Source organism: Cottoperca gobio, chromosome 21, assembly GCF_900634415.1.
Source record: "Cottoperca gobio chromosome 21, fCotGob3.1, whole genome shotgun sequence".
Lineage (NCBI taxonomy): Eukaryota > Metazoa > Chordata > Actinopteri > Perciformes > Bovichtidae > Cottoperca > Cottoperca gobio.
Genome location: NC_041375.1, coordinates 21,807,788 through 21,834,620, shown reverse-complemented (window position 1 = coordinate 21,834,620; position 26,833 = coordinate 21,807,788). Strand labels below are relative to the sequence as shown.

The window sequence follows — 26,833 nt, the reverse complement described above, 5'->3', positions numbered from 1 at the left end:
ACACACACACACACACACACACACACTGCCCTGCTCACAGCTCAAAACAAAATGCTGAACACAGCATAACTAAAAGCTCAATACACAATAGTCACTCTGTCTGCTTTTAAAAACCATCGCAGCAGGTTAAACTCCGAGGCACTAATACTGCTCCTTTTAATTAAATATTTGCCGGTAATCCTGTAACTGGTATGTGTGTGTGTGACTTGTAGTTGTTCCGCTGCTGAAGGAATTACTTTTACACCATCACAGTAAACTGGAGGTGAATCAGATGGCAGACGGTATGAAGACTGGAAGAGGAGGAACAAGAGGAGTCGTAAATGTTGAGGTGAGTTAATTCATTGACTTTGTAAGTTTGAACATAAAAAATAGAGCTTCTGTGTGACACTAAATCCTGTTTGTGAGATGACAGAAGAAAAGAAATCCACTAAGAGTATCATCTGAAATTAGTTTTACACATGTTTTTGATTGGCTACGGTTTGTAAGTGTTAACGGGGAAGTCTGTTAACGGTTCTCGGGGAGTACAACACGTTAGTGACTAGAAATCTGTGTGTGTGGAGTTAATAAGATGTGAGTTTACCGGACCTCTGTAGCTCAGTCCTCACATCTGCTTGAGGTTAGCAGGTTGATGCTACATTAGCCGCTACTAGCATAAAGCACCCAACTCTCCGTCGGTGGTGGCGTTGAATTGTGGGTAATGTAGCGGATTTTGACAAGGAAGAAGTTTATTGTGAGTCCGATAATGTTATAGATCAGTGGATTCAACATTGTGTCCAACCTTTATAGCAGAGTGGACGGTATTGAGCCTGTTGCAGCTTGTACGGATGAAGACTAATGTATTGCTATAGCTAGAACAAACCGCACTACAGCTAAGTCGTGTATATTAAATATATATATAGATATAAATGAAAGATAATAAATATTTAATTCATGAGTAGTCAATATCATCGTGGCCATGGTCTGACTCCAAACCCTGCTTTCGTTAAACAATATAAATGATATTATATATAATAAAACCCCGTATACTGACTTTGTTCTCTCTCCGTCCAGATTCAACACTCCTCCTCTCCCTCCTCCTCGTCGGTCTGGCAAGGCTTTGGGAGGAAGGTGAGACTGTTGCTGCCGTACGTGTGGCCCAAAGGCACCGCGGCGCTGCAGGGACTCGTGCTGCTGTGTGTGTGCCTGCTGGTGGCAGAGCGGCTGGTTAATGTGCTCGTGCCCGTTTACTCCAAGAACATTGGTGAGCACCTAAACACAGAGAAGCTGCTTTAAAGGAACAAGAGATCAAAATCTTTTCTTGTTTCAGTCCATGTGTAGATTATAACATGTGGTACAAACAAAGTGATACACTTTAATACAAACCTCTTCCAGCAACAGGTGTAACTGAAACGGGTGTCAGACCCATTTGCTGCATTTGACTATATAAACTGTAGATGGCAGTGTGCTCACGTTTTTGAGGCGCGGCCTACTTTGGACCAGAGCTTTAAGAAATGTTTGTATTGTACCGCCAGAGTTGGTTGTGTTTTTGATTTAAAAAAATGGTTTTAATGAGAATTACTTGAACAGTTATACAGAGTTGTATTTCTTTACATAATCATTTTTTATTATTTTGAGCAGTGTAAAAATAACCGTGTCCTTTACAACCCCCAACACACCCACTCTTCCTTTACGCGACAATACATAGTAATATATAAATATAAAAAGACAAGGAACTTGAACATTTATATTATATTGATATAGAAAATACCATAAAAAAATACAAATAAATTACAATGATAATAATATATATATAAAAAAAAAAGCTAGTAGCAACCTGTCCAGTGATTGTGTTAAAACATAATAATAACAGGAGTGTATCAGAGGTGAAGTAAGAGAGTTATAAATAAGGCTTGTAATAAAATTAAATGTGTAAACAAAATAAAATAAATAAATAAAATATTTATAAAGTATAATAGATATTTAAATACATAAATTAGTTATATATAAGCATGTTAAAAATGGAGAAAAAAAAGATGGAGGAACAGTTTCAGCAAATATAACTAAATGTTATTTTTTATTAAAGTTACTAACTGCAGCTTTAATACTCATTAAACATTCAAAACACAGTAACAAGGGTTTAAAGATATCGATCACTTCATACCAACAGTGAATGGATCCGGTAATGTAGCCTCCGTCACCATAAAGCTGGTGCAGCCGTTTGTTATAAAACAGTTCAGCTGCTGTGGAATAAGGAAGCAGACTTCACTTTTTAGAGGGTGTCATCATTTGCCAAAGTCTTTTGTACCCTATTTTGTACACAGGACTGCATCCACCACAAGGCAACAACCCAGAAGTCTCCACTTCAGAGGAAGTCAGCATTCAGTTTGTTTTCAGCCACTTTCCCCTTTAGAAAACTGGCCATTTGGCTTTTGGAGCAACATGAAAGTATAAGCCAGCGCTAAGAGAATGAAGCAGAGCGTTGCTTTGTGTGACGAGGAAGGCGTGGAGGAGGTTTCGGAGAGGGAGGGTTGTTGTTGGTGTGTGTGTGCGGAGGGTTTTCTCGGAGGTCACCCCTCCTGCCAGTCATGCTTAGCCGGCATTAGCGGCCTTTTTCGTGGAGTTAACACACCGGTACAACGGACGTTTTGTCTCTGGGTCCGACCCTGCCTCCCACCCTCCGACTCCAGGACCCAATGCCAAAGAGTTGAAAATACCCCCCACTGAAAACATACACTAGAAGGTTAAAGAATGTAGAATACACACATTTATTTATTCATTTCTCTCCATCTTTTTTTTTTTAAATGTTATTTTCTCACTTCTTTTCTCACCATGTCCATCTCTCTGTCTGGAAAGTCAGTTGTTCTTCTTATTCTTCCCTTCCTACCCTCATCTCCTTCATTTCATCCTGATTCCCAGCACTTGTACAAAATGGTAATGAATTTGAATGAGAATGTGTCTGTGTGGCAGAACGGGGAGTGTGTGTGAATGTGTTGGTGATTGTGTGTGTCAGTGGTGGGAAATGCATTTCACTTAAGTAAAAGTAGAAAGAGTGAAGAAATACTCTGTTACAAGTAAAACTTTATCTAAATTTCACTTAGATAAAAATAAAAACGTATATTATAAAAATAATGAAATTATTATTTGTTGATTATGTTTTGTATTATTAATCTGAATCTTTAAAGTAACTAAAGTAATCTCATAAATGTAATCGAGTAAAAAGTACATTACTACAGTACTTGAGGCAATGTACTTAGTTACTTTCCATCACTGGTGTGTGTGTGTGTGTGTGTGTGTGTGTGTGTGTGTGTGTGTGTGTGTGTTTAGTTAACAAGATCAGAGGCCTCAATTATAAGAAGTTGTGTTGGATTTAACCTTTAAAGGAACACGTCATCCCCAAAATGATCACCTAAAACATCAATTGCTCACCTTGTGTGACCTTGACTTCTTGAAGAAAACGTGCTTGTAGTGTTGTATCCTATCTTCACATTTAGACTGTGTGTGTGTGTGTTCGTGCGTGTGTGTGTGTGTGTGTGTGTGTGTGTGTGTGTGTTTACAGTGAACGAGCTCTCTGCAGAAGGCGGATGGACTTCGCTGGTCGTCACCGTCTGCATCTACACACTGCTCAAGTTCCTACAGGGAGGAGGGGCAGGTGTGTGTTCATACAGAACAATGTGTGTGTGTGTGCAAAATACAAGATATAAACCACTTACAGTGAATGTGAGCATGAAGTTATTTCCTCTCCTGTCTTTCCCTCTCTGTTCCATGAAGGTACCTCTGGTTTCATCAGCAACCTTCGTCAGTTCATGTGGATCAAAGTTCAGCAGTTTACCAGCAGAGGCGTTCAGGTACCACTCAGACTTCTTTTGTTCTTCACTCTATCGTATGATTAGCTCTGGTTCATCACAACGTGGCTCTTGTATCTGAAATAATAAAGTTGTACTTACCAAAGTGAGATGGAAACTTTGCGACAACATGAGAAGGATGATCAGAAAGATTGTAAACAGTATATATAACCAATATTTTACCCAGATTATCTAAACGAGTGTATCTGGAGATTAAAATCAAAAGTGAGCTCAATTTACATCAGAAGGTTTGTGACATTATTTGACCTAAAACCTGTATAATCATCTCATCGTGTCATCGCTGGACTTTCTTTTCCTTTTCTTTTTTAGCAAAGGAAATGTTCTGAGATCAAAGCGATATCATTATAATCCACAAGCAAACTGCAGAAATAAGATCCATGTGGGAGTAAACCAGAATCAACTTTTAACTCTGAAATGTCCAACGTGATATGAATGCATCATATGACAAAATGTCTCCCTTTCATCCCACATGTGAAGCGGGTGAATCAGGAAAACAGTCCAAGCTGACTCTTGAAGTAACTGTAATATTTGTTTTGAAGCCACATCTGCCACACGTGCACGTTTGGTGATAAGATTGTAAAGTAAATCTCAAAGCACTTTTTACACGTGAAAAAGATTTGGGAAATCGGTTCTTATTCCTCCTTAAACAAAAATATGCATTACAGCTGTCATGTTGAATTGAATGGACACACTTTGGCTGCTCTGCTGAGTCTCGACAGGTTAAAGTTCCTTTGTCTTTTCCTCTTAAAGACACGCTGCCCTGCCGTGCCCTGCGGCTTTGAGCGGCCAAAGAGCCGGAGAGATAAATCTCTGTAACCAGATATTTTGTCCGCTCCTGCTTCCCATGACTCCATGATTTGCTTGGTTTGCACTGAAGGAAGCACTCAGAGCATCCACTTAAGTAAAAGGAGAGTGCAGACATTCTCTGTTGGGGTAAAAGAAAAGATTTCCAGCATCAAAATATAATTAAAGGACCAAAGGTTAAAGAATAATGTCATATTATTATTATTATTATTGATGCATCAATGTGTTCATCACGTCACATCCTGTTGCAGCTGGTAGTTGTGATTACTTTATATACAGCTGTGTAGCTTAACCTCGAATAACATATCATATAAGAAGTAACTAAATATATCAAGTAAATGTAGCTCCAATATTAGCCTCTGAATTGTGCAGTAGAAGTTTACATTTACATACAATGGAATTACGTAAGTAAAGTACTTTAGTACTTAGTTACTGTCCACCGCTGTAAAGGCACCATGTAAACATCCCGTAACTGGAAGACCCTCTCTGTGGCCCCCTCCCTCCACGCTTCAGGTGTATCTGTTTTCCCACCTGCACGGCCTGTCCCTGCGCTGGCACCTGGAGAGACGCACCGGAGACGTGCTGAGGAGCGTCGACAGAGGCACTTCCTCCATCAACAACCTGCTGAGGTACGACAGGTGGAGGCAGATGGGTGGAGACATTTAGGCCATGGAACCACGGTACCCCAACACACACACACACACATGTGGGCGGAGTAATACACTTTTGGTTGTTTTCTGTCTTCAGCTACATCCTGTTCAGTATCCTTCCCACCATCTGTGACATCATCATTGCCATCATCTACTTCGGCTCCTACTTCAGCGTCTGGTTTGGACTCATCGTGTTCACCTGCATGGTGCTCTACCTCAGTGAGTCAACGTGTGTGTGTGTGTGTGTGTGTGTGTGTGTGTGTGTGTGTGTGTGTGTGTGTGTGTGTGTGTGTGTGTGTGTGTGTGTGTGTGTGTGTGTGTGTGAGAGCCAGGTGCTGCTCTGCAAGCAACAGGAAGTTATTACACAGCAGTTATCAGCTCTGTTGCAGGACGTTAAGGTTTAGGCAACAAAACTAGTTTAGTAGAAGATTTGAGTTAAATTAAATATGTTTGTTATGTAACATAAGAAACGTGTGTAAGTAATGTACGATAAGTAAATCCAATTACCTGCACTCCTGTGTCTGCAGCCTGCACCATCCTGATCACAGAGTGGAGGACCAAATACAGGAGAGAGATGAACGATCAAGACAACCATTCCAAGTCCAGAGCCGTGGACTCACTGCTCAACTTTGAGACGGTACGCACCACCGCACACTGTGTTCATTTGCTCCATTCGTTAAAGGTATAAGTCTGGTGAGCGTCTGACGTCACATCCAGGTGTGTCCAGGTGTTGAAAACGCATTCAGTTGTTATGTTGTACATTTGGCCCGTCTGGGCCGTCCACGATGTGTTAGTGTCTCCTCGATGTTTCTAAGAGTGTTTCAAATGTTGGGAGATGTTTCAGTTACAGGTCGTCCTCTCTTTGGGTTTTATTAATTTTCATAGGTCAAATATTACTGCGCTGAGGATTACGAAGTCCGCTGCTTTGAGGAAGCCATTCTGAAATATCAAGTAAGCTTGTGTTGCCCACAAAGTACCTGCTGGTTAGAAGTAGATGTAAATCTTGCATTATATTAATCTGTAGTCCTTTGGCTGTATTTCTTATGTGTGTTGTGTGTTGTGTGTTGTGTGTTGTGTGTTGTGTGTTGTGTGTTGTGTGTTGTGTGTTGTGCAGCACTGTGAGTGGAAGAGCTCAGCCTCCCTGGCTCTGCTGAATCAAACCCAGAACATCATCATAGGATCAGGACTGCTGGTTGGATCTCTGCTCTGCGCGTACCTCGTCTCCGAGGGACAATTCCAGGTATCAGTGAAGAAAAAATGAATTCAAAAATCACAAGTCTACATACAAGTTACCGTCGCTCGCCGCCTCCAGTGGTGAAAAGAGCTTTTCTGCTGTGACATTTTGAACGTACAACTTTGACTTTTGCAACACTTAGTCAGAAGATCACCAAACGGTCCTCTCGTTATATTTGCATTTTGTCGTCACTGTGTCCACCATTCAGCGTAGCTTCCTCGCTACGTCTTTACATTACATTACAGGTCATTTAGCAGACCACCAGGCTATCACCACCACTTTTATAGAGGTTGACGCCCAGAAACCTTTCGAATACAGCAAAACAAGAAAAGAGAGGCAGAGGGCTCTGCAGATACAGACACCACCACACTTCCAGTGGCTCATATATGATATTTAGGAGATTGTTTTAAGTGATATGAGTACTTCTTCTATGACCGGCTGCCAAAGACTTCGATGTGCAAACTGCAGATTTGAACTCAGATGTTGTCGTTTATCTTTTTTTTTTTCGTTTCTTTAAATGTTCACCACATTGTGTTGGTTAAAAGAGAGCATTGATATGTTGATCTTCATGAGATTACTAACTAAATAAAGGTTTATCAGATGACAGATCAATGAAATAACAGACGAAGATGTCACATATGACCTCAGTGATTCAGACATACTGTGACCACAATGACTTAGACTGTGACTCTCACTTTACTGTAATAACTTTGACATAAAACCTAAATGTCTTACGCACAACCTTTGGTCACTTCAACCGCTGCGCTTTGTGACTCTTAAATCATACGCTTGACCACAATGACTTGGACTTGAAAGTGATTTGGATCTGCAACTTGAACATCTTTGTAAATGATGTTGGCAAAGACCTCAGGGACTCAGACGTTTATCAGTCCGACGTGTGAGACTAACTCAGTGTTCCAAGTCTCAGAAATGCTCGTCGGAGGCTATAGTGCTACAGCTGACTGTAACCTTGGATTGTTCGAGGATCACAGCAGCTGTGTGTGTTCACTTCCCCCTCAGGTTGGAGACTATGTTCTGTTTGGCACCTACATCATCCAGCTGTACACGCCTCTGAACTGGTTTGGTACCTACTACAGGTGAGATGAACGTACAGGAGACCTCTGACCCCTGAAGATGATTCATAAATGTCTGTCGGTTTGTCAATCTTGCCAAATATTTGAAGAAACTCCATCATTTCCCAAACTGTGACGGGAGGCTGGGGTAAAGGGGTGCTTTTAAAATTAAAATTCTGTTTTCTGTTAATACTACTATTATACTACTAACAGCCTAATACCACTTCCTTCTCCTTCTATTAATACTTTTACTGCTTCTAATCATACCGCCTGTGCATCGTCTGCGTCCGCAGGCTGATTCAGAGTGCGTTTGTTGACATGGAGAACATGCTGGCTCTGTTGACGGAGCAGAAAGAGGTGAGTCACCAAAAGGAATAATGTATGTTTAATGTATTATATGTTGTAGTTCAAACACAACCCCATTATGTGTGGCAATGAGTCTTTAACTTATATGAAAGTATCAATATGTGAAGTTTATTAGGTGGGGAGGTTGCTAATTTAATCCCAGGCAAATTTATAAAACAATTGTTTAATCCGAAATGAAATATACAGAGAGGTGTGTGTTTATAATAAGCATGTAAAATAAATGTACAAACTAAAATCTTATTAAGTGTTCTAATCGCTCTGCTTGGAAACAGAGAAGCTCACACAGTCAGAGGTCAGCGGATTATGAGATCAACAAGTGTTTGTATGTGACTTTGTGTGTGTTTGTGCGCATACACATACTGAAACGCAGAGTCTGCGTGTACGTCTGTGTGTGTGTACGTCTGTTTTTGTGTGTGTGTGTGTGTTCGGTGGGAAAAGGCGTCCTCCGGCTGCCTCACTAAAGGCTCCTACATTCACAGGCCCTTGATATGTTAAACAGCCACATGAATGTAGACAAAAGCATTAGAGCACCTTAAAAACACAGCGACCCTTTTCTTTGGCTTGGGAAGCTGCAGACGAGGGGAGTCAGGGAGAAGGAGGAGGAGGAGGAGGAGGAGGAGGAGGAGGAGGAGGAGGAGGGTGAGGAGGAGGTCAGAAGGGAGAGAGGGATCGCAAAGAGCTGATGCTGATAATTTGCAATCAAGCGTTGCTGGTAATATTTAAGATCAGTTAGTGCACGTATGAAGGGATGAAGATTTAAGGACCGGTGGAGGGTAGGAGAGGAGGGAGCAAGTGAGAAAGGAAAGTCGAATATGATGGGAGGAGGAAGAGGGGAAATAAAGAAAGAGAGAATTATAAGAATGACTTTTATTGTGCAAAACACAGTCTCACTTCCTCCTCCTCCTCTCTTATTTCTCATCCATAGTTTTCGTCTCCTTTTTTCTCCTCCTCTTCCTCTTTTCTCTCGCTCCTCCCTTTCTTCACTTGACACCTTTCCTTCTTCTTGAGAAAATAAATAAATAGTCTTACTATATACTGTATGCATGACTCTGGCAACCAGAGCTTTTGACCGTCTCACATGGTCTTTATCGTCACGTGGAGTTCATCAGTTGTCATGGAATCACATTTTGAACCTTTCATCCATGTTGACGTAAATGTTGAGTTTATCTCGACCTTGGAAACAGCAAAACTCTGCTCATGAAGACCATGTGATACGGTTGAAAGCTCCAGAACAGGCGTAAAGTTGGATCTTGAGTTTAGACTGATTTGATAAACAAATCGAAAAACCGAATCTCATCGTTCCTCCTGTGTTTCTTTGTCTCTTTTACCCTGTTTCCTCCCCTTCCTCCTCCTCCTCCTCCTCCTCCTCCTCCTCCTCCTCCTCTTCCTCACAGGTTCAGGATGTTGAGGATGCTCAGGACTTGCAGCTAACAGCAGGTCAGGTGGAGTTTGACAGAGTCTGTTTCAGCTACGTACCTGGGTGTGTAGCCGTCGACACATCTGTTTACACTTTAAATCCACTTTTCTATCATTTGATCTAATTTTATTCAAGAACATACAAACGGAGATCATCAGAGAAACGACAACATCGGTTATTTAGTCAAACACTTAGAGGGAGGAGGGCAGTGTGGAGGCTGCAGCCCTACAAAAAGCATCAAACGCTGTTTAAATCCTGTGTCCTACAAAAAGTCAATGTTATGTCGTTTGACATTTGAATTCTGGGGCTTTTATTTTGAAAGAAAAGCTTCATCTGTATTCAGACGTGTCACTGCTGTCTGGAGCTGTCTCGTGCATGCACTGGTGTTTATGTGACAGTGTATTTACAGCATTATGTGAGGAAACATGACAAAGAAGAGCCAGAGAACAAATTTACACATTGAGATTCAATGTACAGTGGTACATTGAATCTCAATGAATTGATCTTCTGTAACATTAATTTTCCAGACGTTCATGGTCCTGCTGGATTTTCCTTAGATCCACTTTCAGGAATTAAAGAAGCCCTGAGATGAAAAGGGATTAAGTGAAATTCAATCCTGACTGTTGCTTTTATTTGTGTTTGTGTGTGTTTGTGCAGCACTGAGATTCTCAGGCATGTGTCCTTTACGGTGGAGGCGGGACAGACGGTTGCTTTGGTACGTTGTCCTCTTTTTATCTATTGTCTGTCACGTCTTATTTAACCGGTCACTATAAACACATTTCAAACAACACCTTCTCTCTCCTACAGTACCTCTAGTGATGTTAGCAGCGGGGGAAGTAGTATACTTAGATATTAAAAGTAAAAGAAGTCTGTTACAAGTTAAAGCCCTTCATTCACAATGTTATATATATATAATAATGTATATTTTAGATTATAAATATTGATGCATTTATGTGTAAGCATCCCTTTAATTTCGCAGCAGGTCAGGTGGAGATCATTTACTTTATATCGACCTACTGCTGGGTAGTTTGTGGCTTTCCCCGAAGGATCAATAAAGTCTTATAATAACACATAAATATAAGAAATGATTTCTTAGTTGATTATATATTGTTTCATTTATCTGAATCTGCGAGTAACTAGAAGCGAAAGGTACTAAATTAATACGAAAAGTAAAATATTTGCTGTTGGATTTGTTGTTGCTGTGAGCACCAGAAAGAGAACTCACTTATTAGTGTTTTACTTAATGAACCATTTACTGAACGAGTACGAGTACGTAAATCAAGATTATTTTGTCAAACTAATATACTAAACAAAAAAAATAAATATTTTTTAATGTCTTAGAACCTCAGCAGACATCAAACTGAAACTATCTGCAGGGTTAGATACCTCTACGTTTTTTCGTGATTTGTTTGAACCAACCCTTTAAAATAAAATAAATGTGTGTGTGTGTGTGTGTGTGTGTGTGTGTGTGTGTGTGTGTGTGTGTGTGTGTGTGTGTTTATGTGTGTGTGTGTGTGCAGGTTGGTCCGTCTGGATCAGGGAAAAGCTCCATCCTGCGTCTGTTGTTCAGATTTTATGACCCTCAGAGTGGCAGCATCCGCATCGACGGGCAGGACATATCCAAGGTGAACAAACATATACAAATGAAACGCATCTAAGCTAAGCTAAGCTAAGCTAAGCTAATTGTCTACTGGCAGTAGCTTCATATTTAGTGCACAGACATGAAAGTGGTATTGACCTTAACTCTCTGGAATACACATTTACCCTTCATCCACCAAATTAGCGCGTAAACAGTATGCAGGTTATTTAAACACAGTAACGTCGCCAGTAGACGAGCATGTCTTACTGTTTTTGTTGTGGCACGTTCGACGTCACAAACTAGCAGGTTTAGTAAACAACAGTGGATACTTCTATTTTATGTCGGATACTTATTCAGTCTTTCTTCTAAACTCTCAAACGAGTTGGTGATTGTTGGAACTGTGGAAAGACTGTTTGTTTCTGTTGAATTTGAACATTAATATTAATTGTATGTTTTTTACGTTAACATTTTATAATAATTGTCTTAACCCTTGTTGATTTTATTTATTATCTCAACACACGTCATAGCATTGTATTGGAAAAGGGGCGAAAATTAGCGTAACCTTTCCCACTTAAGACAAGAGCCAGGTGTTTGTGGGTGTTGTTGGGTTTTTTCTCCCAGTGGGAAAGGTTCTATGTTCCACTTTGTCAAGTATTCCTTTAACCTGCAGCCAATTCTTTGAACCATCAGTTGTGATGTGTTCTCTCTGATTCATGTGGTTGTTCCTCTTACACCGTTCTTTATTCTTTTTTCTTCTGTCTCTCACTTTTTATTTCTGTTTCTTGCCTTTGCCTCATGCACCTTGACTTCCACTTTCCCTCTCTGTCTTCACACACACACACACACACACACACACACACACACACACACACACACACACACACACACACACAGCTGGGCTGAGTGTGTGAACTCCAGTCACACTGTGAATAAATCATAGTAAAAGGTTCCTGAATAATGCAGCAACGAGTCCAGACGCCAGATGTGTGTGTGTGTGTGTGTGTGTGTGTGTGTGTGTGTGTGTGTGTGTGTGCGTATGTGTGTGTTTAAAAAAACAGCCCATTTAATGCAGATGTAGCTGCACTAACTGTGTTTATGATTTGCCTAAAGTCTCAAGTCTCAAACAGCTCAAGCACACATGCACACCTGTTTTGTTACGATGGACATGCTTGTTCAGATGAACAGACTGGGGATGATTGTGAGGACGCTCATTTATAATTAAATCATGGCTGCAAACTTTTCAATTAAGTTTGGAGTGAGATTCGGTATCGGTGAAGTCGGGTCATTTTATGAGTACATGCTCCGTCTGTCCTGACGGTTAGTAGTACTATACTGAAGGCAGTTCCTTTACACTGGTGACTCTTTACAGCCATCGGAAGGCAGCAGGTGTCTGTTCCACCTGTCAAGCCGCAAATACGTATTTGCAGACCCGCTGCTTCATTGTGTGCAACCAGCATCAGAGAGTTGTTGTACATGAAACGAGTCGTGTTGGAGACTGACATGTTCGAAAACAGTCAACACAGCTCCACGCAAAATTGTAAATAACCTGGCTCTGAAGTTAGTGGTAATCAGCCCGTAGCACTACTTGTCTGTAGATTTAGTTCTCTTTAATGTTTTCTGCAGCAACTAAACTTGTCGATCATATGGGTCATATTATAAGTAACACCTATGTCATTATTATGCACGTGCACGTACGCTGCATGCAGTTATAGATATACATTATGTTAAAAGTTATAACTTTAGTTTTTCTCTGCTTGAGATTCTATGAGTCTCACGGCCAATGCATGCGAGTTGGCAGCCCTGTAATTACACAGCAAGAGGGACGTTTTAATAAACTCGCACACATGTGGTCGTCTCTCTAATCAGATTCAGACCTGGGTTTTTTGAAGCTCTCCAGGAGGAGGAGAAGCAGGAAGTGGTAAAACGCCACAGCGTCCTCCACTGAAGGCTTCATTCTGTTGTGGTGTTCGGCAGCATCGGCACTTCTGTCTCTCATTGTTGTAGTTTTTATGCCAGTAAGAACTCTAAATGTGTACTATGCAAGGTGTGTAATAGGATTGTTGGTATGAAGAGTATAATGTTAATTTACAAAACTTGTGAAAAATGACTGATCTGGTTGAAAAAAGTTGGTGCGTATAAAAAGGGCGGTGCACCTGATGACAAAGGGAAAAAACTGCTCACATTACTTGTAAGCCTCTTCGTGCTAATCACAAATAAATCCTTAAATGTATGGCAATAACTTTTAATGGCCACATGAGCTTTGAGTTATTTGTTAGTCACAATGCAGGTGGAAAGGAGGAACTGACATAATGAAATCAATTAATGAATTAGGTGGGCCCTCAAACTGTTAAATCACAGTTGAAAAGTTGCGCAAGGTGTTTATAATGAATCAATAAAAAAGAATTTGGATCAAAGGCGGTCATAAAGTTTCACCTTTGCTGCGAAACGAGAGCGAGAAGGACGAGGAGTGTTGTGCTTTGGGTTTGATGCCAGCTGCTTTTACACAACATCTGTTTCACATGTTTCCTCTTGTCACTTATTAAACTCCACTAATTCTTTTCATGTTATACTCTATAAATACCTTTTTAATGTGTCACGATCAGAGGACTCATTTACCTGTTTTATCCAGTAAAACAATGTCCATCTTATCATTCAAAGAAGTAGATGAGCTGAATCCAAAGCCATTTCAATGGATTCAAAAGTCTTTAAAGGAAAGGTTTGACATTTCAGGATGAGAACATCGATATCACTCTCATCTCTATACGCTACTACAAAGCTAACACTACAGCCAGCAGGTGATTAGCTTATCCTAGCTGCTAGGATAAGCTAATCACCTGCTGGCTCTAGCGTTAGCTTTGCTAACACCTAGCATAAAGACTGCAAGCAGGTGGAAACAACACGTAGGCTACAGTAACTTCCCGTAAAACCTCAACGTGTTGGTTTTACATTTCTGTTTGTGATAAAACAAAAACAGATACAAAGAATTGACATTATTAAAACCAAGTGGACAGAACCAGGCTAGCTGTTTCCTCCTATCTCCAGTCTTTTTTTCTAAGCTAAGCTAATCACTTGCTTGCTTGCATGTGTTTCATATTTAGCATCTTCTTGTCTAACTCTTGGCAAGAAAGTTATTAAACATACTAACAGGCTATTTCATCATTTATCAATTAGCCTTTCAAGTCTGCTTTTCGCACTTTTATTTTCCCGGCTAACCCTTACCTGCACATAAAAGAAAATCACAAATGCTTTCAGCACTTAAGGGCCACTTAACTACAATCGGAATATTTGTTCACCGAAATATTTTTAATGCGACGACAGGAGTCTCAGGGATGGCTTAGTTTAATATAATTTTTTTATAAATGATGTTGTCCACATGTTCCAGCTGAATCTGGGACTTTGTAAGATATTCTGCTTGTTGGACGCAGCTGCTTGTAGATTGTAGGATCTGTTCTTTCCAGCAGTTGAAAAGAAAGGTTCAGATTCTTTCCAGATTTGTCTTAATACATTAATCACATGGCCATATGTTGAGTAATTGATCACTTTTATCATTCCTCTTCTCCATTTTGGCCATTAATTGTTTCTGACTGTAAAATGTAAATGCAGGAGTTCTGAAAATGTGTCCAGTTCTTTACTTTTCAACGCTTTGCTTAATCAGCAGACGCTGCAGACACATTCAGTCTCTTTGTCCTCTTTGGATTTGTGTTTGTCCTCTGCCACTCTGTTGGTCCCTGCATATGGCAGCCACATGTGGTGAATCTCTGGTGAATATGACTTTGCCGGCCCAAACACTACAGGCTGATGGCTGGTGCTGGTGTGAGTCATATGTGGTGTCCGTCAGGTTTCCTTTTTCAATATATATTTTTTAAAGGATATAAACAGCCGTTTCTATTTAGTTTAGTTCCCGTTCAGCCATGTTGGCAATCACTGCTCATAACTACACAGTTTATTTTTATTATTCTATGACACAGCATCCTGTTTGTCAGTAAAGACCAGCCAGACAACAATCATTTATTAAAGAAAACTTTATTCGATAACTCAAAGCGGATCATTGCAGGGTTAGAGCAGGACAGAGAGTTATGTAAGAGCCAAATACTTAAATGAATTATGTGAAATTATTATCAAATATGAGAGTTCAATGAGAGGATCACTAAGCTTCATCTTAGCTTAGCACAAAGTAAACAAGGGGAAACAGTTAGCCTGGCTGTCTAAAGGTAACGCAAGCTGCCCACTAGCATCTTGTATAACGTGTTGTCTAACAATTGGACAGAATTGTTTATAGCCCCCAATCCTGACTGCCAAAACTTGTGAGGACATACAGTTTCAGACTCTGTTTAAGCATCTGTGAAGCACTTGTGTTGGAGTATACTGGCACCTTAAAGCTAGCTAATAAACAAGTTATATCTCGTTTGTATAATCCGTTCTAAAAACCAAAGTATAAAATGTCAGGTGGTCGTCTTGCGGGGGGGTTATGTGCTGAACTATTTCTTGGCCAGGTGCAGGGATGTCCTGCATTCCTCTCATGCTTGACCTGCTCTAATGTTTTACTACGAAAATTAAAACCCTGATGTGTTTCTGTCATTCATCACTTCTCTAAATATGAATGCGGTACTCAAACGTCAAAGGGTCCACTACGTTTTCAGAGAACTAAAATACCGTTTGCGTGGAGACGAAAGGCCAAAGCACATAGAATAAGCTACATAAAAAAAGGCCTAAATCAAGTGTTTGATCTTGGAAACAACTTCAAGACCATGGTTAAGGTTGTGGAAAGATGTGGCCTTAGTTAGTCTACAACATATTTTGTAAGTAATAATTCATCATTTTACAGATTTACTGTGAAGTTATGTCTTGTGTGTGAGGACAGCTGTGTTACGCTAATATTTTATCTTTTCTTTCGCCGTTGATGTCTCAATGAAAAACATTAAAAGCATATTTTTTTCTTCATCTGTCGATTTATCTTGTTCTGACATTTGGTGTTAGAGCTCTGTCAACCCGCTTCTATCAGAAACAGATGCTGTGCTGTTCTTCAATGGAATAAAAAACAAAAGTAAGCAGCAAAAAATGAAATTAAGGGAAAGTGAGTGATTACCAGCCAAACCGAGATGTTGCAGGAAATGGAATTTGTATTGTTGTGGCTGCAGAGAAAAGCTTTCCACAGGAAATACTCAAAGTACTGCACACTGACCAGATAGACATTCAAAACCGGAAATTATTTCTGGAGAGATCAAGAGCCAGATTCATGAAAACCTAAGATGCTTCTTCTTAAAATGGGGGAAAAACATTACGACTTTTTTGTTGATACCAATATGTTTAGGAACTGAACTGATCCGACCCTTCTAGCCTGGATGATCTTTTTAAAAACTGGCTGAAAAAGCAAGCAAACGGAAAACAGGGTTGTTCGTTGCACAATTTTTCATTTAGTTGCTCCAGGTTGCACTAGTTTACGCCAGCTTCACTAACCTTTCAGCTCTCTCTGCAGTGTTAACTGTCTCTGCTTCCCTTTTTCTGTGCACGGAAGAAACCTCAGCCACACAGTCTACGCAAACACACAAGAAGCGAAACTGAAGCACATCGTTCACACAGATAGGAGAATAAAACAAACACACAGAGGGAGAGAGAGAGAGTCAAGAGGAGAGGCTGAATTTCCTGGTGGACGTATAAATATCCAAAGAGAAAGAAGGTCCCAGGACGGACGATGGTCAAGAGCCAGAGCGAGCGAGGGAGGGAGGGAGAGGGAGAGGCGCACAGCTGAAACAGTGGCTTTATATTTTACATTGACACTGACTCGCCAGTTGGATAAGGAAAGAATAGGTAACTATTGAACATTAAGACAAAAAGAGTCTTGAATTTGGATTTAAAGGCCTCAACAGAAACAGTCTGATGTCCATAGGGAAGTTATTCCAGAGCAGGGGAGTAAGATGGGGAAAAGGCCCTTCAGCCTGCTCACTTCTTTTTACCTCAGGGGACAGACAGGAGCGCTGTACTCTGCGAGCAGAGAGTCCTGATTGGAGTATAAGGTTTAAAGGTACAAGGCAGATAGGAAGAGGCGTGCCCATTTAGAATTCTGTAGGTCATCAGAGGCATCGACATAGATCAGGAGTGAGTGAAAGACAGCGGAAACTGGTGTATTATGGTCAAATGTTCTAGTTTTACTCGAGATTCTTGCTAAAGATTTGACAGTGCCAATTAAATCAGATGTAGAAGAAGGTAAAATCAGATCCTGGCTGAGAGACGGAGAGACGAGGACAAAAATTGGTTCAGGACATGTGCTGTCTGTGACCTGGGGCAGCATGCATTATATAGTATAGGATGAATTAAGCCATGCAACATTTATACATATGTATTCTGTGTGTGTGTGTGGGAGAGAAAGACCTAGTTCAACACAAACATATATGTTTGTATCATGACCCACAGATTTGAAGATCCCTTACACTGAAAACACCTGAGAGGTCCATTCCTTATGTACAACATCATCTGTAAATGGAATAAATAAAGACGTTATGCCTATAATAGTCTCCAATTTTAATCCAGGTTAGAACAATTTCTATATTAACTGTGTTACAAAGCTAACCGTTGTTTCCCTTTCTGTGTCCAAGGTGCGTCAGTCTTCTCTGAGGTCGTACATCGGCGTGGTTCCCCAGGACACTGTTCTCTTCAACAACACCATCGGCAACAACATCCGCTACAGCCGAGTTACAGCTAGCGACCAGGAGGTGGAGAGAGCGGCCATGGCTGCTGACATACACACCAGGATACTGGAGCTACCTCAGGGTCAGGCTGGGGTGTGTGAGTGTGTGTTGATGATAATGATAGAAATGCTTTTGTTGTAACAGGACGTTTGCCAATTTGAATCCCAATGTTGGAAAATGTGGATGCAGAAAGTGAGCATTGATGACAATAATGAAGATGATGGCCTTGTGTTCAATTCAGGATATGACACGGAGGTGGGGGAGCGAGGTCTGAAGCTCAGCGGGGGGGAGAAGCAGAGAGTGGCGATCGCTCGAACCATCCTGAAAGAACCTCGGATCATTCTGCTGGACGAGGTGAGGGTACAGGGAGGCTCACACACCTGTTGCACTGCTCAAACACTTTCTCACTTTGTTTGTAGAAACAGGAATGGTTAAAATATTCACTACAGGTCAGGTCGAGGTAGTATCGCTTCAGGCCAGTATAGAAATATCTTGAGGATTTTCATTTTTGCAGAGAAAAAAGACTTCAACTGATCCCAATGTTGGTAGTTTGAGCTTCTCCTGTCCACTCATCGAAGTGTCTTTGGGCAGGACACACAACTCAGTCATCACTAACACAAACACACTTATTCACTTCAGTTTTATTAGTTAATACCTAAACTGTATCTACATAGTGGTGTACATTTTATTTAATCTGATTATACTACTTATTGCTTACATTATATACACATTAACATACTAAATGTGGTGTTTGTTCCACCAGGCCACGTCTTCACTGGACACCCAGACTGAGAGGAACATCCAGGCTTCACTGGCCAAGGTCTGCACCAACAGGACGACTATAGTGGTCGCACACAGGTGACATTACTACCAAGCTGTATGTCGCATAACTGGGAAGCTTCCTAATAAGTTTTTGTTTTTACTCGAGCAGTAGACACATTTCTGAATGTCAAGACACCAACTCATAGCCACTGGATGCTATTTGTTATTGGATTATTGGATTAGATTGTATTCAACTTCATTGTCATTGAGTAAAGATACTGACACAATGAAATGCAGTATTAAACTCAGATACAAAGACAGTACACAGTCCAAAAAGGCCGTATTTAGACGCAGCTTTGCAGACGAACATGCTAACATGATTATGTTTAGCAGGTTTTTTGTTCCCCAGCAGTTTGAGGAAACCATTAGTTTAGCCAGTCACCACGCAAACATTTACAGCTGATGATGGCGCTAGAAGAAAAGTTAAAGTATCACCAAAGTCATTACAATGCATCATGCTGGGGACATGAATGTGTGTACCAAAGTTTATGGCAATCCATCCAATAGTTTTTGAGACATATCACTAAAACACACACACTTATGGTGGCACTAGGAGAGAGTGAGATGATCAGCAGAGTCAGTGGGATACGTCCTCTGGGGACCATGAATGTCATAGAAATCCATTCAATAAATAAGCAAAGGTTATTTGGTCACGTCCGCCATGCATTGATGTTTTGCCGCCGTGGCACAAAATATCTCTCCATTTGTCACGCCTCACAAATTACATAACGGCGCAGACTCTACGACATTACGAGCCAAAAAAGTCTGCTTTCCCTTTCCACAAGTCAAAACTGAAGACAGAGTTTCTGAAAATCATCACCCTGTCTGGAGTTTTACTAAAGCTCAGTTACCTAAAACGTTACGTTTACAACAACACCTGTGTATGTGGACTAGGCCTGAGTGTACAAACACAAGTGCTGCCATAGAGAATAAAAGGATGAGGTGATGGATGTGGTGACATGAAAACAGGATTAGAGCGGACACAAAGAGAGGGATGGAGAGATTAAATAAAAAGCTGATCGGAGGATATGAGATGACGTGTGATGACAGGTAAACAAAAGTAAGAAACAGATGTCTGGTTATTCATCAGTCGGAGTGATATTGAAAAAGACTTGAAAGGCTCTGACACTCATTAAAACACATCAGGAGTGAAGTAGCCTGTGGAGATGGTTCCTGCTACGGGTTTCATCATTTCCTGTGTTCTACATCACGAGTACAATGGATTCTTTTTTCTCTTGCTCCAGACTAAATGTTTTTTATTGTAGGCCTAAAGAAGAAGATTGACTCAATTTGGTCAAAAGTGTTTATTTGTATTTTCCATTACAAATGAGAAAAATCTAAAAACTAATATTTAGTTTGACAGATTTACAAATTCCACTGGAGACATTATTAGGTTCTCTTTCCAAATGACCAACAAAGTCAATCTTCTTCTACAGTGAGCTGTAGTGTGCTTCATATTGTTATATATAATGTTAGACCTCTGGAAACAGTCAACAAACAATAAAACAACAATCTGTATTTAACATATTATCTCCAACCCAACACATTGACAGTTTGGTTAATCATCTGATAATACAGTTTGAAGCTTCCTTGTAGACTAGGAAATATTACTGTAGCCGAAGAAAGACCTTTACTTATAAGAACTATACTATTAAAGCACAAGGAGTCATTCTTTTATTTAAGTGTCCCACACTGCAGCTAATGTCCACGTTGACCCTTGTTTCCAAGCAAACATGGCTTCTGGTTCGAGATGTTGAACTAACTTGTGTCTAATACTTTGGTTTATGTCCAAATACCTGCACAACTAACATTCCCATCAACCTCAGCTGAGTGCTAATCAGCTAATGTTAGCATGCTAAGATGGTGAACATGTTAGCATTGTCATTGTCTAAATGCAGGTTCACAGAGCTGCTAGCATGGCTGTGGACTGTTTGTGTTGTTATAATGTTGTGGATGCATTCATTCCCATTGCACTCACATGAGGATGTGTGCACCTGTATGGAAACTGACCCGTGCATACGAGCAGTGTTTGCAGATGTTGACTGTGACTAATCCTCTGTGACTAGTACTGACACCAGCTGAGCTCTGAGCTCTTTTTTTATTATTTGTTATCGTCCTTTTTAATTAATTGTACGGCGCTCAATTTGCAGTGTAAGTCTTTCTCTTAGATCTTATTGACCTGCAGTCTTTGAATAAGTTGATCCACCAGCTTCTTAATCTTTCAATAGCTGCAACAGATGGTGTGTGTGTGTGTGTGTGTGTGTGTGTGTGTGTGTGTGTGTGTGTGTGTGTGTGTGTGTGTGTGTGTGTGTGTGTGTGTGTGTTTTCATTTTACTTAAGGCCCAGTTGATAATAGACAGTCCTGATCCTATGAACAATCAAAACAGGCGGGTCATGATTTAACTTTGAAGGGTGAGATAGAAATCTCTCTTTAATCAACTTCAGTTATTGGATGGAGGGAATGTTTCCCTTCCTCTGAACATGATAGTAATCTACTGATAACACCGAGCCGTGAACTCCTCAACGTGTCATTAACAGAAGGTATACGGAGATACAGGTGGTAGTGATGTGACTCACTGGATAAACCTAAGTATGTTGTATAATTTAACTGTCATATTTATTTATTTACCTCATATTCTACACCTTATTTAACTTAGACGGATTCTTGCATGCTCTCTTTGGTGTCTTAAAAATGCCACAGTAGCAAACACAACAACAAAAACAACAACAACAACAACAACAACACAGGGCAAGACACACAAGAAATCCAGACATAATGAAAAAACATAAATGCAAATAAGTATATTTGTAACTGACAATGTAATACTTACCATTCTGCTCCCCGTGTCATTGATTTGTGCTGTATAAATAAAGTTATTATTATTCAAAGTTGAACACAGGAAGTACAAAAGTTACAATATTATTGAAAAAGAAGAAAGAAAAGAAAGAAAGAAAGTTTCACTTGTCATAGCAGGAAAAGCACAGGTGTTAGTAATTACATTAACGAGGGCTCTGTTCTGTGATCCAGCCAGAACAAATCCAGGACCCTGAAGCTGAAGCAGCGACATGTCAGCCATCATATATTTTACACTTGTGATTCTACTTGACACTAAGTGACCAACCTTAAGTTGTTACATCAAGGCCTCATACATCATGACAAAGGGCTGTAGTTTCTTATTACATCACATTTAGCTGACGCTTTTGTCCAAAGCGACTTACAATAAGTGCACGGTAGACCAGTACCAATGTCTTGAAGCAGATTCAGGCAGCCACTGGTACCAGTGAAGGTGTAGTGTGGGAATTATTGTTTTAAAATAGTTATTACTTTTGTATAGTATAGAGTTAAAGCAAATGATTGTAGAGGTATTTAGACATTAGATACTGAAGTGTAAATGGAAGTTTAATCTCAGCTGTGCAGTCACTGGGGTTAACGGGCCTTTTTCACAGCAGACCTGTTTTGGCAGGAAAAACACAAACGCAACTAATAATAATCAACAATGGCTGCGTTTAATTTGAGTGTCCCAGTGAGCCACGTCAGTGAGGCAGCATGCATAATACCTAGAGCCTGGAGCTGGAGCATCGAAATGAAAATCAGCCATCATTAATGTTATTAGTAACTGCTTTCCCTGCTATAAAAAAAAGTATTTATTTGTTTAATTTGGGGGAAGAAAACGTACAAATTATATTTGTGATAATGAAGAAAAAGATAATTCTATAATGGGACCAAGAGGTGTTTACTTTCTCTTGTTTACTTCCCTGGTATTATGATATTATGCATTTGTGTCATAAACATTTATGTCTGCCTAGAAATGTGGTTAACATGAGTTAATGTGTCGTATAAAGTTTATTCTGAACCGGTCCTTTAAAACAGGACATGGACCATATACCCGGAGTATACCTCCTGCATGTAAACACATGGCTGTGTTCTTCTTCCTGTAAAGCCTGAACGAGTGGATAAAAAACCTTTGACGTCTGCAGTCTCTGGGGAGAGATATTTCTACCTTTGACCGAGGTTTTCTATCAAATATTGAAGGTGGACATCCAAAGATAGCCTTGGTGACATTAAAGCAGAGTGGTGGCTCTGCTGAAGCTTAAAGTGACATTCAGCAGTTTGGAGAGGCATGAACTCGATGGTTTGCAGAACAATTTTTTTGTGTTGTGTGCAAAGGGGGTATAAGGAGGGCCACATGCCCCTGTCAAGAAAATATATTTTCAGAGTCGAACATTTATCTCATACGGAAAAAACACTGAAAATGGTACAATTACAAAGTCGTGGATATCTTACAACACCTCAGACATAATTATCTGACTCCCCTTTGATTCCCGTTGAGTCCGGAGCTGAGAGACAGTTAGATCATTGTGTCTTTAATCAGACTCATCAGAGACTGGTCATAAACATTAACTTTAATAATTTACAGACAAGTTCATGTAGAGTTCTCCAACCCAGAGCAACTCAGCTGTGTGTGTTTTGTGACAGAGGTGAAGACAGATTGTGCTTCTGTGTTTCTGCAAGTGATCACTGTGTATTTTACTTTTATAAGACAGCTGAACATATTTGATATGTAACTGCACATTACTGCTCCACTCGTGTCCCACTCTTCACATTCATTTCCTCATCTCATCCCTCTCTTCCCGACCTCTGGCACCTCTGGAATGATTATCACCATTACTCTCCTGGTGTTCTTGTTTGGTTAAACATATTTGATTTGCTACCTGCTGTACACTTTGAGGTGGTATATGGATGGACGACGTGTCTCCACTCCCTTCCACTGCACAAAACTAAAACATCCCAGATAAGGGAGCTGCCATCTTGAGATTTTGACTTCATTTGGAACCAGATGTGCGTTCCAATACCCATACCAAACTGTTAAGTATGCCAGAAAAAGATCAGTAGCCTATGTCCCAGTACATAGAATGTCAAATGCAGTTTGTCAAAAATACCAGGATGTGCTACTGCCTCCGGTTACATTTTGCAGTATGCAGGTCAGCATGCTTTTCTGGCTATATATATATATATATATATGGGATATATTAGGACGAAGTATCGTGGTCCCAATAGTATGCATACTGCATGCAACAGTGCATACTTTGTAATGGCATCTGCAGTACACACGTACAAGTAAAAGGAAAAAGTATGTGATCCTTCATAGTTTGCGCAGTAGTGATCGTGGGGCTGGAGACGCTGCACCGAGGTTCCGCCAACACACCCAACCGAGCCAATCACAAGCCAGGAAGGGCCACAGCTTGTTCGTCCGAGCCACCTCTATGAATACATTTATGATCAAATTGACATATTTTCTATTACATAGACTGTGACTACTTCACTCACAGCAGCTGTCAATCAAAGCTGTAAACCATGAGATTTCACCCCCTTTTTGTGCATCAATAACTTTAACCATAACACTTGAACATTCATCAAGATAAGAACCAACTGAAATGACAGAAACCATCTTTGGGAAAAATGTATTTGATGTGCACTTTGACTAAAGTGCACATGGAGGGGGCTGGCTTTGTGGGGGCTGGTGGTTGTGCAGGACCAAGCAGAACCCCAATCAATCACACAGTTTCATCCTGTTGCTCATTATAAGACCCCTTGATGCCACATTGTAGCACCAGCCAGAGTTATCCACACTGGTTTATAAAGATGGAGGCAGATTATATCTTCTCTGTTGAATTTCCTTTAGAACTAGACAACCTAAAAAGCGAACTCTTGGACAGCGGCTTTTATTCCATGCCTGATAGATATCAAAACAAAACAGCACGCAATGATATGAGGAAATTAAAAAAGGAGTAATGTTTGTGTGATGTTGCAGGTTGTCCACCATCGTCGGAGCAAACCAGATCCTGGTGGTTCACAACGGACAGATAGCAGAGAGAGGAAGGTAAACTCGTCTTCTGGGGATGTTATCAGGACATTTTTAACAGCTACTGATGCGTTGTGTGTGTGTGTGTGTGTGCTGATGTGACACACCTGAATGATTGTGTGTGTCCTAAGTGCTTTGCAAATTTGTTATCTGTAGATCAAAAACCTCAGAGTGTGTTTTTGTGCGTGACCCTTGAACCCTTCTGGTGTCTTTCTCAGCCCCAGAGGCTGATGGACTACCCCACACACACACACACACACACACACACACACACACACACACACACACACACACACACACACACAGCCAATGCATACAGTCCTTTGATATAGGAGCTGGTAATAAAGACTTCCTTTCTCACGCACTGAAGTCACTCGCTCACACACAGGCAGAAGTGATATATGTCACTTTCTATAGTTTAAATTCTGATAAACATGGATCATATATTGTCCATAATGACAGTAAGGTATTTATAAGAGTACACCTGAGAGATGAGTTGGTCGAAGGTAAACACATGCAGGGACTTTGTTTGCAGCTGCAGGCATGTGTGGGGAACACCAACAGAAAAGCATTCATCTTTTGATCACCACTGTGATGTAAACACACGAAAGGCTCATTTAACCTCCGGTGTCAGAATACACACCATTTCTGCCACAAAGTGTGGGAGTGTATCATGAAACAGTGACAGGAAGAGGCCTCATCCCGTCCTCAGGCTGTCCCTGTGCTTAACATCTTTTACGAGGAACACGTCCGCGCAAAGACGGCTAATTCTGAAAATGACTAGATCATGGATCCAACATTTGTAGGTATTTTTTGTAAAGGTCTTCATCCACACTAATAATCTCTTCAGAGACAGCCCAGTCACTCTTTGGTTCAATCTCCATCAGTTTTGAGTTATAGAAGTTCACTGCTCCGCTGTTGGAGTTCTCTTGTTGACATTCACAGCAATAATTTAGCAGCAAACAACTATTAGCTGTGTAAAGACAATCTGTGTGTGTGTGTGTGTGTGTGTGTGTGTGTTTGTGTGTGTGTGTGTGTGTGTGTGTGTGTGTGTGTGTGTGTGTGTGTGTGTGTGTGTGTGTGTGTGTGTGTGTGTGTGTGTGTGTGTGTGTGTGTGTGTGTGTGTTGTAATCCAAGCTTTTCTTGTCTATGTCCTTCCAACCCAAGGCCTTGTTGTGGCAGAGTAAGTTCCCCTCAGGTCAACACTGTTAACTCTGTCGGCTCTGTTGCCATTGTTTTCTCTGTTAGCACCGTTAGCTGCTAGCCGCCACCGCCGCCGCCTCTGCAAACTCCAAATTGAGAGCCGTGTGGCGGCTATATAATCAGAACGTTGGATAAGACAAGCCTTAGCATTGTCCTTCTCGTCTCCTTTCCTTCATGTTTATGTCCTCAGATTGACCTCTTGACCTTTTCTCTCTCTCTCTCATCACATTACTTCCTTTACTTTTCTCCTATTGTCTCTTTGCATTTCTCCTTATTGGTATGTTAACCTGTTCCTACTTCTCTATTTCTGACCCTCATGTGTTTCTCTCTCTCTCTCTCTCTCTCTCTCTCTCTCTCTCTCTCTCTCTCTCTCTCTCTCTCTCTCTCTCTCTCTCTCTCTCTCTTTCTGTCTGGCATTCCAGACAGTTACACACTTGTGGTTTTTACTAATTCATAGTAAAGTTGGTAAAAGTCTGCAGGAGGTTTTTTTATAGCTCAACTTTGTTTTAAAAGCAGCTCTGGTGTCACAAGACGTTATGAGTGACCCACATTCTCCTCTGCCTGCTCTGCTTTCCCTTTCATTTCCATTCCTTTTGTTTTTAAAACAATATTACCCCCCTTTTGTTGTTACAGATTCATTCAATATGAATAAACATTTTGTGCAATGAACGTTGAGCAGGCACGTACAATAAAAACTGGATTCAAGCTCTCCTGAGTGACTCCTCTGATTCTCCTTTAAAGGGTTTTTAAACAAATCTTAAACATTGCAATTGTTATACAGGCAGAGAAGAGTTTCTGAATGATTTTTGACGATGTAGTTTGGGTAATCTTTCTTTCTTTCTTGTCCCATCCTCTCCGTTTGTTTAGACACGAGGAGCTGCTGATCCAGGGCGGTCTGTACGCAGCCATGTGGACGAAACAGCAGAAAAGTCACGACACTCAAACAGAAACACAGATGAACAATCAGACTCCAGACACTTGACATTGAACTGAAAGAAATGTTTTAAGCATATACTTTTTTTGTCACATTCCGATGTATCGTCATCTCGTGTATCTGCACCTGCGGCTCAAAGTAAATCTGGAGAAGAAGAAACCATGCAAAATTAAAATTGTCACTGTGAGCTGTTGTCATCTTTCCAGCCTGGTCACCGAAACAATTACGTTCCAAGGAAAACATATTTCCTTAGTGAGAACCGTAATTGTATCACGTATCACAAACACACGTGGAATCAAAGTCTGCGAAAATCCACGCACACACACACACACACACACACACACACACACACACACACA

General features: G+C 40.6%; 1 protein-coding gene across 1 annotated transcript; it reads left to right on the top strand.

Moving 5' to 3' along the window:
- The first annotated feature begins 271 nt into the window (after positions 1 to 271).
- Positions 272 to 26,833, top strand: abcb6b (ATP binding cassette subfamily B member 6 (LAN blood group) b). The gene is made up of 19 exons (XM_029459410.1): positions 272 to 328; positions 1,051 to 1,240; positions 3,536 to 3,628; positions 3,748 to 3,824; positions 5,160 to 5,275; positions 5,394 to 5,515; positions 5,824 to 5,933; positions 6,182 to 6,247; positions 6,411 to 6,536; positions 7,551 to 7,627; positions 7,897 to 7,960; positions 9,364 to 9,449; positions 10,044 to 10,101; positions 10,907 to 11,011; positions 17,559 to 17,733; positions 17,893 to 18,005; positions 18,415 to 18,509; positions 24,287 to 24,355; positions 26,408 to 26,833. The coding sequence occupies exons 1-19, from the start codon at positions 272 to 274 to the stop codon at positions 26,520 to 26,522; spliced, it is 1,914 nt and encodes a 637-aa protein (XP_029315270.1). The 3' UTR covers positions 26,523 to 26,833.